Below are 14,551 nucleotides of genomic sequence, written 5' to 3'. Positions count from 1 at the left end.
CAAAAATACAAAGAAGCATGTGAATAATAAAACTCATGCATTTTAACTGGAAAGAAAAACTAATAAGGGGCCAGATGCAACCATGCTCTTATTGATTTTAACAAAATTAAAAATTAACCAATTCCATCTGTGACACAGCTGATTGTTGTGTGCACTTAGATTTTTAAAATACCCCAATGACGGCTTCACACAGGACATGGTTGCATGTAGCATGATCTAGTGCAGGTGGTCTGTGAAGTGAGGGTCTATAAATGCACAAAGTGAGAGGCGACGCTTTTTGAAATGATGAAACAGCATGGTGGGGGGTGGGGGGACTACTGAAGCCCACACACGCAAACAGAAACAGTGTGCTGTCAACAGTCAATGCAGGCGTGCTGCTGCTGCTGCTGCTGGCACTTCTGCCAGCCGACACTCATCCAACTACCTTGCAGTCGTCTGCCAGTGAATTCCCCCAAGTAGAGTCCTGCGCACTCTTACCCTCCCTTTCCTTTGGGGGCTCGACAAAGTCCAACTGCTTGGAGGGGAGAGTAAGAATGAAGCTCACATGTGCAGAAGCAGTTCAGCAGAAATGCAAACACCCCAAAGTGTGCATGTCTGTGAAGTCAATGGATATGTACTACTGTATGTGACAAAGTATGTAGCTACAGTTAAGGTCTGTGTGTATGTTGGTCATGACTACAAGCATCACATCAATCTTTAATTAAGTTAAGTAGTCTTTCTTTGTAAATCATTTTCTGTATAATGTATGTAGTATATACCTATAAATGTACTTTTTGTACTTCTGTCATCAATCATAAAATAACCACTATTGGTGCTTTATACCTATTGTCCCAGATACATTGGAAAACCAAACGCTGTTGTGTCTTGGTTTTTAACATCAAACATGGGCACACACACAACTTTTTTTTGTAGTCACATAACTCGCATCATCCAGTGCAAATTCACATCTGTTTGCATCTTTCTTCAACTTTTTATGAAATTGCGCCACATGAAAAATTTGCTTCGTGTTTGGTGTGAAAACCATAATGCTAGCAGCTGTAGAGCTGAAGCAATTAGTTGATCAATCAATCAATCAGTTCAGCCACAGAAAAGGGTGTGTTTTGCTAGTAGTGGCTAATGAAGGCGCGAGCAGCTAGCTAGCAACCCACATTTTTTTTTCTCTCAACTTTTTATCCCTAGCTGATGTTTATCAGCTCACTGTGGATTCACCAAAGACTTCAAACAACATTTTTCACATGGGCAGTATAACCTTTAAACAGAGTTTGTTGTGCAAAATCAGCGGCATGTCACCTTTAAGTAACATTGCTTCATAAAGATGCCTTGAATGTAGGGCTGGGCGATATATCGATATAAAAAATAAATCGATATTTTTTTTTTTTTATGTGATATGGAATTAGACCATACCACATATATCGATATAGCTCAAAAAAAAAATTCCTTCTTTATATATAAATGCTGCCCTCACTAGGGTTTGTCATATTTAGTTATTTTGTAATGTTTGTTATTCTTTTCTCATATAAATATATTTATTTCAGAAAATGATTGGCCTATTTTGTTTCATAGGCTATTTTTATTTAATATATTTTTTTATTTAAATGTGCACTTTATGGAGCTTTGATTTAAAAAAAAAAAAAAGGTACTCCTGTTGTTAGTATTTATGTTCACTTAAATCAACGGTTTCAATACAACTACTTGTGTCATATTTGGCTTTGACTGAACATTTGCTCTCACTTTGTGATAAAAATGCCTAAATGTATCGGGATATGACTTTTGGTCCATATCGCCCAGCCCTAATTGAATTTAACAAAAAGCAGTGATTAAGAAAATATTATTATGCCAGTTTTAAAGGCAATGAGATGGTCTTGCTTATATGACTCATATTGTGGATGGAGATTAGATAATGGCTGGCATGCGGGCATATGCACCTGTCGTTCTTTTTCACTAAAAGCGCCACCCACTCCTGTAAATAAATACGACGTCTCTGTTTAACTCTAAGAGCTTGTCTGCATATCAAAGCCACTCGTGTCCAAAAGGCCATGGCTCAACAATAACCGTGCTGTAGCACTGATTACATAAGAACTAATCACATTCCAGCTATCCTTTTTCTCCCTCAGTGACTGGCTGTGAGCCATACAGCGGCATCACTCCCATCATGCATCGCGCCACAGAGCTGATGTCCCAGTTTTAACAAAGACGCAGCAGTGGGATGAATTAACATTGTCACCCTCCAGGTCCCAACTACCACAGATACAAACATAACCCACACGGTACCAGTAGAAACCAGCTTCATTTTATCTGAGAACATAACCACAATTATGTCTGTTGAAAGGTACGGCGTGAGGTCCCAGTAGTATTTAAAGCAGTTTAACATAAACTGAAATCACTGAAAATTACACATCATATGACAAAGCTTAGTATTATAATTTGCGCCTGCATCAAACAGAAAAATTGCTGCTATTCTGATGATGAATATTCATGTGATACATTTAATAATGTCCTCTGACTGCTGCACCAGGAGAATAGACACGTTTGCATATTCATCAATGGCTAAAGAGGAGGATGTCTGAAAACAGAGATGGCCTTGTCACACGCCTACTAAAATACGCTCAAGCACGCCCGAGCCTTATCAAAGGCTCTCTATTTTTAAATGGATCCAAAGCCAAAACTCCTCTATCTTCCAGCAGCGACAGGACGGCTGGAAACACTCAGCCAAGAAGAGGGATTATAGAGATCTGATCATTTTCCATATTTTATGCATTTCTGTATATTTGTATGCAGTTCACACTCATTGTGATCAAACATCTAAAAGAGCATTAAGGTGGTACTTAATATTCAGGTATCAAATAATTTGACTAACACTCTGGACTAAAAATAACTAGGAGGAAGAGGATACAGTCAAAAAAAGGATAGGGTTTTGTCTCTAGTTTAAGGGCATGTCATTATTTGTCTTTCATTACAATAAACTGCATGTCTGACTTGTTTTGATAAAAAAAAATCCCCACATCAATTTTGAGGCTTATATGAGTTTACTCTCTGCAAAAAGGTAACAATGGAATAAGTCATTATTTTCCACCTACTGTGACTCCGAAGACCTACCTTGAGGCTGGTGTTGGAGCGGGCCGGGTCGGTGAACCTCCAGCCCTCGGTGCTCGGTGTCTCTGCCCTGGCCTGGGGGTCGGGGATTATCAAAGACGCTCCACCAGATGCCGGGAAGATCCCCAAAGAAAGAGGTCGGTCTCTCCTGGAAGGAAAAGAAAATCTGTTTTCTCAAAGGTGAAACTGCCAACGTTATAAATGCACAGAAAATATGATGAAAGTGAAAAACCTTGTAATGTGAAACTATGCCTACTCTATGTTTGTGCTATTTATGAATTACTTTTTTGGCTGAAGTTGAAACAATAGCAGAGCTGAAAAGGGCTGGGCAATATGGAGATAAAAAATTTTACACATTTTCTGACCCAGAGATTGAGACGATATTGAATTGTATTGTTTACATAGTGAGATTTTTAATAAATAATCATCAGTAATGTGGATACAATCATGATAATGAATGAAGTTTAGAAAAAATACATTATTTTACTGTAATGCAGAGAAAGACAACACTTTATGATATTAAGATAACCAGAATCTCAGATGATATCTAGTCTCATATAATAATATTAATGTAATATAATAATAATATAGTCACATATAAATCTACATGGCGAGGTCGGACCATCCTCTCCCTCCTTTATGTTTTGTTTGTCCAGAACTCCTCACTCTCTTTTGGTTTATTATGTTTGGTAAAGTTTTGTGTTAATAAAATGTATTTGTTAACTTTGGAAAATCGGTTCGGTGTCCCTCTATGTTGCTGCCTCAAATTGTGAGCCTTATATTTTGAGGTCCTGACTTAATAGGGGCTCGTCCGGGATTTGGCCTCACATCAGCCAAGGTCTGTTTTTTAAGTTACTTAAACCCACATTTAATGGATGTTGTGATGCACTGATCATCACCCAACCAACTCATTTGCAGGTCACTGAACGCAGCATTCATAAGAACTTACAGTAGCTTTCGTGGTCTTACCTGACTCGGCCGACTGCGCTGGACTCTGAAGTCTCACTAATCTGCTGCATTTTGATCCTCTCTACATGCTCCATGTAGTTATGGATCATCTGCAGGAGTGAAACCCAAAGATCCAGAGGAAATTAGCTATGAATGTGGATAATGATTTCAACTCAGCAACATGTCTTACCTTTCTCTCCTTTTTAAGATTAAGATTAAGATTAATATTAAGATTTCCTTTATGAGTCCCACAACAGGGAAATTTCAAGAATTACAGCAGCGAAGTGGATAGCAAAAAACAATAAATAGTAAAAAGTCGTATAAACTAGAATTATAAGAGGTATTAGCAATAAGCAAGTAAGTATTAACAATTTACAGTATAAACAAGTAGAAATATAAATACAAAAAGTATTAACAATTTACCTCTGTGTGTCTCTGATGGAGAGAGTTGAATTCTTTCTTGAGCTCCAATTCACGTTCTTCTAACCTTCCGACTGAAACAGAATACAGGACCTCTCAGTTTAAGAGCTCAAGACAAGAATTATGCGTCGTCTAAGAACTATTTGGAAAAGGAAAATAAAATGAATAAAAATGACATGTTATGTTGTTTGTAGAAAAAGGAAAGTGTAAAAATTGGCCATTTTAAAGTGTGTTATTCCATTATTATTATTATCACAATATTATTATTTTTAGACACCCTAGTTTCCAGTCTTTAAGCTAAACTAAGATACCGAGCTGCTGGTGGTAGCTTCGTATTGGCTGTGCATGATAATGGTACCGATCTCTTCAACTCTTCATCAGAAAGAAAATAATAACATTTTAACAAAAAGGCAAACTATACCGTTGACCTTCATTGGCCCTAATTAGTGCATAAAAGTGTGCATACCTTTGCTCTACCAGGCAGACACTGGGACGAGTCAGAGCGGCTAATCTCACTCAAAAGGGTTTCAATGTAGGGCTGATTTATGAAGTGACAAAAACATCTAATCCCCTTTCAGCTCTGCAGGTCTACGCTAAGCCCCACACTGCGTCAGGCGGATATACAGTATAAAGGCTGGATACTATCAATTACAGCTGCTAAAGCTTCTGCATGTTGTGTGATGATGTCTGTCCTATGTGTGTATTCTGGCATTACCGGGGGATGGAGACATGTAATGAAGTGAAGTGACGAAGGCTGTACACAGGGGAGAAACTGAAGTAATCCCTCCTGTGTGTTCGTATTAGTGCTGTTCAAGTTTGGCAAATTACTGTGAGGAGAAACTGAATGTGCGCCCGAACATTAAGGCAATGATATTGATTTCCTTAATAATTTATTTACCCAAAAAGCTGTTTAACACAGACAAAAGGAGACCATCTTTCTGTTACAGAAAACAGCACCACAGAAAAGCCAGCAGTGTCATTTACCTGACCTGTGTGGGAGCTGCGTAATCACTCGTTAAAGTCCATTTAATACAGTGACATAATTCTGCCTGGAAGCCAAGATGGTGAGGTGTGTGTCTATGTATATCATCAGATTGTTGGATGCCTTTTGCTTGGCCAATGCTGTATAAAATGCAGAAGCCCTATACATATAATATAGAGTTGTTCTGATGCCATTACCAGTATCAGAAATGCCTCAGATAGAGACTAAAGTGTTGCAACAGGTATCGGTGAGTATGCAAGTTTATACACCAATCCAATGTCACGTGTCACTAGCCACCCGATCTTGGGGGGTGTAAGAAAATATCAATACACTTGAGTATTGCAACATTAGCCAAAGCATGTGCAGCTCTCAACAAAGACGAGAAAGAACCGGCATGGCTCATTTGTTCATAAACTTCCAAAAGGTGTTAGAAGAGAGTGCCAGACAGGCTGAGTATTTCAGAAACTGCTGATCTTCTGGGAGTTTAACACACAACCATCTCCAGGGTTTACAGAGAATGGTCCGAAAAAGAGAAAATATCCAGTGAGCGGCAGTTCTCGCAGTTGTTGTTGATGCCAGAGGAGAATAGCCAGACTGGTTGGAGATGACAGAAAGGCAACAGTAACTCAAATAACCACTGGTTACACCCAAGGTATGCAGAAGACCATCTCTGACACGTCCAACCTTGAAGCAGACGGGCTACAGCAGCAGAAGACAATGCAGCTACCACCGACTTCTGTCAGCTAAGAACAGTAAACTGATTTGCACAGGCTCACCAAAATTGGACAATAAAAGATTGGAAAAATGTTGCCTGGTCTGATGAGTCTCGATTTCTGTGGTGACATTCAGACGGGAGAGTCAAAATTTGACGAGAACAAGATGAAAACACCATTCTACCTTGTATTAACGGTTCAGGCTGATTGAGCATTGTTTAAGCGCCACAGCCTATTGAGTATTAGATAGAAATAGGAGTTTCAAATGTCCCTAATGGAAGTTTTTAACAGTGAGAAATCTAAATAAACATCTGAAAAAAAAAACTAATTGGTTTCTTCAGTGAAAATCAACAAGGAAAAAGAAGGGCCTAAAAAATCTGACCTACATTGTCTTCGCCGATCATCAGCTATGGACTTTGTCTGAGATGTCACACATGATTTGGTTGATTATTTTCTATTCACTGGGAGTGGCAGAGGGTTTATGGAACCCACTGACTTGTTTTGTGGAGCGTGTGCACTTTAACAATCTCAAATTTGCCAAAGAGCAGGAAAAATTAATAACTTTAATCTTCCTGACTGAGCTACTTCTGTTGGCTTTGTTAATGTTTTTGCTGAACGTCAGATATGACATGTTGGCATTTTCTTCCCCCTCACAGCTTTGCGTGAATGAATGATTCACTTCAACCAGCTGTGCTGCTCGGCCACTAGATTCGGACCAGTCATTGTGTGAATTTCCAACCAAACAGAGTGTAAGAGCCAATCACTTTCCCTTATTCCTTAATCCACCAATAAGATGGGCGGTAATGCACTGCCGCATTAGGAGGACGTGAATAACAGAAATCCTATAATCCCATTACTGTTACCCCCACAGAGAGGGACACGGAGTGTGTGTGTGTGTGTGTGTGTGTGTGTGTGTGTGTGTGTAAAGAGAGAAAGTTACCAGGCCTTGAGAGAGACATCAAACAGTGAGGAAGATTATATGAGGAGAGTAAAAAAATGGCAAAAGCAGAAGGGAGAAGGAAAAGCCTTGTACATGGGAAGAGACAAAATTATATATATGATATATAATTGAATTGACATAATCATCAAATGTGTGCATGTGACTGTAAATGTGTCTTACTCTGGTCTGCGTAGTTCTTGATCTTGAGTTCCAGTTGCCGCGAGTGGGACTCCATTCTGTCCACGTGGTTCTGCAGGTCTTTCTTATCCTGTTCATGAGTGTCCTCAAACTCAATGAACTTCTACTCAGAAAACACACAAACACACACACACCGCCTGGTCAGACTCACTGGTATGTAAGGGTCTGCATTCTCATTTTGTCATTAAGATATTGGTGAAAAACAAAAAAAATAAGAATTTGAGCTAAATAACAGAGACTAAGATGCTATGGGCTGCTTTGATTATGATTATATGATTTCCGTCAATACTGAGATCGGTTATTTAATTTGATTACTCAGACTTTGGAAACATCATGCATTTAACATTGGGAGAAAAAAAAAAGGTGGAGAGTGGATTTTCTTGAACTTTAAATATAATTTAACTGAAAAATTGTGAAAAGCCATTAATAACTCAAATAAAGTTATATACATTTTTTTTTTAAATAAATATATTTTTTACACTGAAATAATCATCTCTCAGGTAGGGGAATGTGTATTTTTAATTTTAGTATCTAGACGCTGTATCTAAAGAGATCAATTTGCCATCGATGTCACTCAGTTAATGAAAACATAAAACCATTAATGCATGGAGCAGCATTTTTTATACTTGTATGCAACACACAATATTAGTACAATAAATCATTTGATATTTTCAAATCACTATTAACTATTGAAAAAAAAATCAGGTTTTATTACTTTTTTTCTCTTGAAATGAGGCCTAATTTTGTATATTTGACTAAAATTGACCAATAATAATGAAAAAAATATGAAAATTATATATCAATGTCTTGGTCATGAGTTGCCTTAAAAGGTGAAAAAAAAAGTTGGTAATAATTTTTTTCTATATGTCCTAAAACCAGTCTAATGTTATGGGGTCCTTTTTGACCGCTGAGGAGGATGGGTGCTATAAAAATGTATAAAACACGTAAAAATGTATGAAGAGAGTTGAGGGTTAATTATTTATTGTTATTTTTTATTTTTGCAGCTGCCGAAACGATAAGATGATGGTGGGAAAAAACAACACAGCTGTCACCATGAGCATTGTTCCCCCTACTTTTTGACATTTCATTAAAAGGGATTTAAAACTGATCAGCAGATTAATTAATAATAAAATAATCCTTAAATATTAGCTGCAGCCCTGTACACTCAGTTAGGGGTGTGCCATATCGTATCGTTCACGTTAATATCGGTATATTTTTTTATGGTTAAAAGAAATGCATATCATGATATAGGCAACGTTCCTACTTCTTGATGTAGTGGTTAAAGTTGAGCACAGTGTGTTAAGAGAATCCACCACAGAATTTACAAGAAGACACAATAAGATGCCTTAAATAAAACATACAAGAACCTTTATTGTCTTTTATAAAATTTCATTAAAATATGCCCCCGGAACCCCTAAATGTTTTTTTTTAATCATTCGATCACACTCAAGAGTCAAGAGTAAATGTTTTTGTATTAGGCAACTGTTGAGATTTGCACTTCACACTACATTTTAGATTTTTATTTATTTATACAGACTAAAGAAAACATATTTTCTATATCTTTTTAAGTATTTCCTAATATCGTCAAGAATATCGTTATCGCAAAAATAGCCTGCAATATCGTGATATTTTTTAGGGCCATATCGCCCACCCCTACACTCAGTGTATTGCTGATCATTGTGCCACTGTGACAATATAACTTTTAATGATCGTGGATGTAAAAACTATGTCTGATTTAGACATCAGAGGGACAGGATCTTGACTAAATCACCCATCCGGACATTCCTGTTCCTCCCAGTTTCCTTCAAGGCGGGGCCTCTGAGCCGCAGAGTGTGCATGTGTCAGCGTCCACATCCTGTCCAGCTGAGCAAGCCAAGGCCCTAATGTGGCTGCCCTTCCTCCTCTGGACGCATGAGTGCTACTGCAGACATGCTACAGTCTGCTGCTGGCCACTCTTTGCATGTGAAGCATTATGTCTCCTGCAGATTTCAAGTGGCCACTACAGGGTTTTTTATTCAGGTTTGCCCAATTTATATGTTTATATCAAAGCTAAACTATAAATCCTTTAGCTTATTATCAGCAAATTGATCTTGTTCTCTTCAATGAATCGCTTATGTAATTTTCTAAGCACTAATTGTGAAATTCTGGGCTGATACTGATATATTTCATTAGCTTATTTGTGCAGTTTTTCTAACTTACTGCTCAGTTTATTCGGTCTTTAGCTGTTCGTCTGTTCTCTATTCAAGTACCTCTGAGAACATAGTAAAACCAGAGTCAAATTCCTTGTATGTTGCGCACATACTTGGCCAATGAAGCAGATTCAGGTTCTGATATTTAAAATAACACTTTGGCTGATAGCAGATGATTTTTGTTGTTGTTTATTTTGTTTTTGTTGTTATTTATTACCCCTTCTTGTCAGGAAAACAAAGAAATATTGATTAAAAAAAATAAAAAATTAACTGCCAATTATCCGGTGCAAAATTAATGGGGAACATCAGATAAATATCGGCGACATCAATTTCATCTTAATTGCCAATAGGCTGTTTGTAGTCAACAAAGCAAATATATAAAACGATGCAGATGTTCAGCTGATATATCGATGCATCCCTAGCGAATATATGTAAGAAATCTAAACAGCATCAAGGATTTTAAATCAATATCATAATTAATTTGCACTATTTCATTTCATGTCGATGTCTTCGAATTCTATTAGAGACTAGATAAATTGTGGTTGCAATAACACCAGAGCAGGGAGCATGATGATGCTATCTATTTTGTGTCTCTATGAGATCTATTATAGGTTAAAAAAGCAATGGAGGGTCAGTCCAGCAAGGAAAAGGTTAAAAGAAATCAATTTATCACATCTGGAGACAACCTCCTAAAAAGAAATGTGACACCTTTCACTTCTCTGGATCTGTGACAGCAGAATTTGGTTGCAAAAAGGGGAAAGGAAGCAAAAAATGCAAGCTGGGGGAAGTTCCCTTCTGCCAGTTTCTGACAAAGGATCACATGACCTGGAAATAATACCTCCAACAGGCTCGGCGTACCCCTGCTCTCTGCTCCTCAGGGGAGTGGACAAAGAGTCTTTCCCAGGACAAACCCCGTAAACACTGTGTTCATATTTGACATGATACGTTACTATACTCATATAACATAGTGTTGCCACAGTGTGTGTGTGTGTGTGTGTGTTTGAGTGTTTGTGTGGCTGGCTGTCACGCTGCCTCAGTGTCACTGTGTGTGCAGAGGGGTCTAAATGTCCGCAGCATACTGGGCCAGTGTCCCTGCTGTCCCCATGCCCGGAGTCAAACATGCAAGCATGGACAGAAGGTCTGAGTCACATCATGTTGTACTTCAATACAAAAGCTCAGAGCCTGGAGGCACATTCACACATCTTAGGCTTTATCCCTGCCATAACACAAGATCCCTGAGACACACACACACACACACACACACACACATCAGGGCGTCACGTTTGTTGGCCATGTCTAATTAAGTAATGTATATTTTGTATACCATTTTTCATGTGATGTAATGGTTGACAGCTTTTGCTCCAAACTGTACCCACGTGGTTGCTATTTTAAACTCTGTGTAGCAGCAGACTTGATTTCACCGATTCCACAAATCAGAGTCAGTTTACATGCCATGAGGAGCACTGCTCTAAAGTTGCGTAATGTCTTCTGTGGCTCCGGAGAAGATTTCTAAAGTCTGAAAAAGATAACTCTTTCATTGTGACGGATTCGGTTAACAAAGCACAAACAGTTGGCAAAATTTACCAACATATAAAACATCACATGAAATAGACACTGCCAATAAACGTATAACCCTGATGTGTATGTGTGTGTCTGCAGGACACTGACCAAAACAAGAGTTTGTGATCACTAGAACTGATTCCTAAATTTGACAATTAAAGGGAGTTTCGATGACTTCTGTCTCCAGGTGTAATCCAAGGCCCTTGTTGCACAGTGACATAAGCTGTATGTATATATTTGTGACTGCATCCTGAATACATTGTGCATTTTAGAGCCTGACTGATAAGGGATTTTTGGGGCCGATGCCTATACTGATTTTAAAGTGGAAAATACATCGATAACCGATATGGTGGCTGATAAAGTATTTTTTGAGCTGGAATATAAATGTATCCAGAGAGTTACTTTCTTAAACATAAAACTTTATCATATAATATTTAACATTGTTGAATATTATTATACATCATACAAACAATGTATTACATAGTCAGCCGATTCTATAAATGACAACGGAGAAAATAAAGAATAAATAAATAGCTGAATAAACATTATGACTGTTCAGTTTCAGTCAATTGCTGACAAGTTAAAAAAAAACATTAAAACATTTCTAAATCCTGCCAAGCAACGTTTTTAAATCAACGTTATTATCCAAACTTTTTTGCAAAAGTTTGGATAATAGCACATATCGGACAGTATATAAAGCAATACCGATAGGCCTTTGATTGGCCAATATCGGCCAATAATATCTGTCAACCGGTATATCTGTCGGGCTCTAGTCATTTCTTTGCCGAACATTTCCAACTGAGTGATTAAGTGGGTGATGATGACCTGCTGGCAGTGCAGGGTGTTGGTAGTAGTAATGAACCCTATATACAGCAAGACTGTAACTGTTTGTGTTTACGTACAGAACCATCATGGCACACAGAATAAACGGCATATAGATTGATGCAAGTTACGTGGAACTAAAGTTCCCTAGCACAAGTTTCGCCGGGACGCTTCAAGCTGCACGCTGTTTATAACACATGCTGAGGTTAGCATAAAAAGCGTATTGGCAGTCTTGGCAGTGCAAATGAAACACGTTTCTGATCACAGCTGGAGGGGTATAGATGCCGATGTGGATTAAAAATGTATGTCACAACTTTCATTAGGAGACATTAACAATTCTTTGGACAATTATACCACATTTGCTCATATCACAAAGTCTAAAAATGATAATGTGCAACAATATTTTAATTTGCATCTATAATTTTGGGGTGAGAGCACCTTAATGCACATGTTTATTTTTTTATTATTCTATATATTTTGTATTTTCCATTTCACAGTAGATGCTTTTCAGCTTTGACCTGTTGCCCTTTAGCAAAGTGTTTCTTCTGTGTTTATACAGTGTAAGGCACAAGTGTTTTGTATGTCCCTTATTGTTCTAATAAAACTAGCTTAGTAAAGCTTCAAGTGGGAAAAAGTGTTACCTCAGTCTCTAGCAACCGGAATCTGTCTTTGACACTACGGAAAACAGATCCCCATGCATTTGTTTTTTTCTCACTTTACTGAACTTGCAATCATTCCTCAACCTGGGCATGAACCCAACCGTGACTTTAGTGTACCGGTATACCCCTCACATACAGTAATATGGTCATCATAAGGTACAGTGTGGTTAAATGCTTTTATTGTGCCTATAGATTAGAGGATGACCGATATTCGCGCTTCTTACTTATCGGCATCGGCCGATACGTGCGTGCGTTCGCAGATCAATTAGCCCATTTGACTGAGCCAACACCAGGCAAGGCTCGGTGCAACATCTGCCATTCGCTGGTGAGCTGCTGCTGATACTGGGAAAAAGAAAAACACATCAAATATGTGGACTCATCTGAGGCCTATAACAACATACACATTGTTTGCTATCCAACTGTTAATATGTTTTGTTTGTTTTGTTATTAAATATCTTTTTTGTTTAAATTGAGACTTGTGTAACATTTGTTATCATTGTGTCATTTTTATCATGTAAATGGAGGGAGAAAAGGCAATATCGGCTTCAGGAATCGGCCCCAAAAAATCGGCAGCAAATATCGGGGATCGGTTAAGACTGATGTCAAAATAATCGGTATCGGCATCGGCCTTAAAAAACCCGTATCGGTCGGCCACTACTATAGATGTCCTATTACAAGCAAATGTCATTATTTTTGACTGCCTGTCTGTCCCCATCCTTCTATCCCTGAGTGTGAGTTTTTAACTTTATTTTACAGTGATGCCCCAAAATGCTGAGTCACTTCACCTGATGTTTGCTCATTCATGGTCTCACGGGGCTCAGACGTGACTTCACTATCTGATGCAATAAGCGAGCTCCTGGTTCTGGGTGGGTTTGGACAGAGAGGTGGGCAGAAGGATGGCTTGGTTGAGGGGAAGAGTAAGAAGTCCCATCCCTCCATTAAATAGTGTTATGTTGCTGACAATACTGCTGTAACACAGCCGATACAAAGAGAGGGCCATTTGAGCCTGACGTTAGCCATGACACTGCCTTGTTTACATTCCCAATGAGCAGGACGGGCCACGTGCATACGTTTGTTAATGCTGAGAGGACAGCACACCTGAGGCAGACTTCATTCCTCTCTAATAGGATGCCAGCGACCATCCCACTGCCCTTATTTCCTCCAGCTCCATTTAACTCACCTCCTCGGCATGTTTCCTCAGCGCTTTCTCCCGCTCGTACTGGGTGATGAGCTGCTCGTTGTCCTCCTTCAGCAGCTCCAGCTCTACTTCGTGCTCCTGGTTCTCCGCGAACACCGAGTCCAGGTTCTCCAGCACGGCCACGACGAGCGGCATCAGCTCCTTCACCACGTCCTCGTCGTATTTACCGATGAGCCTCTCGAACTCGCGGTAGATGGAGTTGGCCAGGCCCGATACCCGCTCAGACATCATCGCTGATGTCCCCGGGTCGTCCTGGTACACAACTCCGTCTTCCAGCTCCATTTTAGTCCTCACCCTTTCAGCAAACTGGACCAATGTGGGTTATCCACGTTACCCCGCCACTATGGACACCTTTATCCGCCTTAAATAAACGTACACATTGAGGACATTACACGGCTGGACTATGCGATGCAAGATAGGCGACGTGGATTTCTTCCTCTTTTTCCCTCACTTGTCCCATGCTGCGTTCAAATGCTCTCCCAATGCTTGTACTTTCTACTTTCACTGGGAATCCTGAATCACACAGATTCCGAAGACCTTAAAGTGACGAAATGTTTTATCTTATAGTATGCACAATATAGACAAACATTTGAGTAATATACTATAATGGACACCCAGATATCATTTTTTTGTTATTTAAGTTTTTATTCAATTTCTTATATGTAAAACATCAATTTCTTATATGTCAAACATCATACAAAAGTCATCAAACTTCCACACAAACAAATCGACCATATTAAACAAAAATACATAGAATAAAAACAAAAAATGCATATACATGTAATTGTAAATACATACACAAATCCCAGCCCGTAAACAGCGCAGCACA

The 14,551-nt window shown here is 38.8% G+C and overlaps 1 protein-coding gene across 3 annotated transcripts in view; it reads right to left on the bottom strand.

Moving 5' to 3' along the window:
• spag9a (sperm associated antigen 9a) overlaps positions 1–14,160 on the bottom strand; it is a 39,540-nt gene extending 25,380 nt beyond the window's left edge. For all 3 annotated transcript variants that reach the window (XM_059347419.1, XM_059347418.1, XM_059347420.1), the window contains exons 1-6: positions 13,705–14,160; positions 7,277–7,397; positions 4,465–4,535; positions 4,063–4,151; positions 3,097–3,241; positions 425–514 (exon numbers count right to left, since the gene is read on the bottom strand). In XM_059347419.1, coding sequence (XP_059203402.1) covers positions 425–514; positions 3,097–3,241; positions 4,063–4,151; positions 4,465–4,535; positions 7,277–7,397; positions 13,705–14,004 — 816 coding nt within the window. In that variant the 5' untranslated portion in view covers positions 14,005–14,160. The remainder of the gene's footprint in view (positions 1–424; positions 515–3,096; positions 3,242–4,062; positions 4,152–4,464; positions 4,536–7,276; positions 7,398–13,704) is intronic.
• Positions 14,161–14,551: the final 391 nt, after the last annotated feature.

Source organism: Centropristis striata, chromosome 13, assembly GCF_030273125.1.
Source record: "Centropristis striata isolate RG_2023a ecotype Rhode Island chromosome 13, C.striata_1.0, whole genome shotgun sequence".
Lineage (NCBI taxonomy): Eukaryota > Metazoa > Chordata > Actinopteri > Perciformes > Serranidae > Centropristis > Centropristis striata.
The sequence above is the reverse complement of the archived record's forward strand: the minus strand, read 5'-3'. Positions and strand labels throughout refer to the sequence as shown.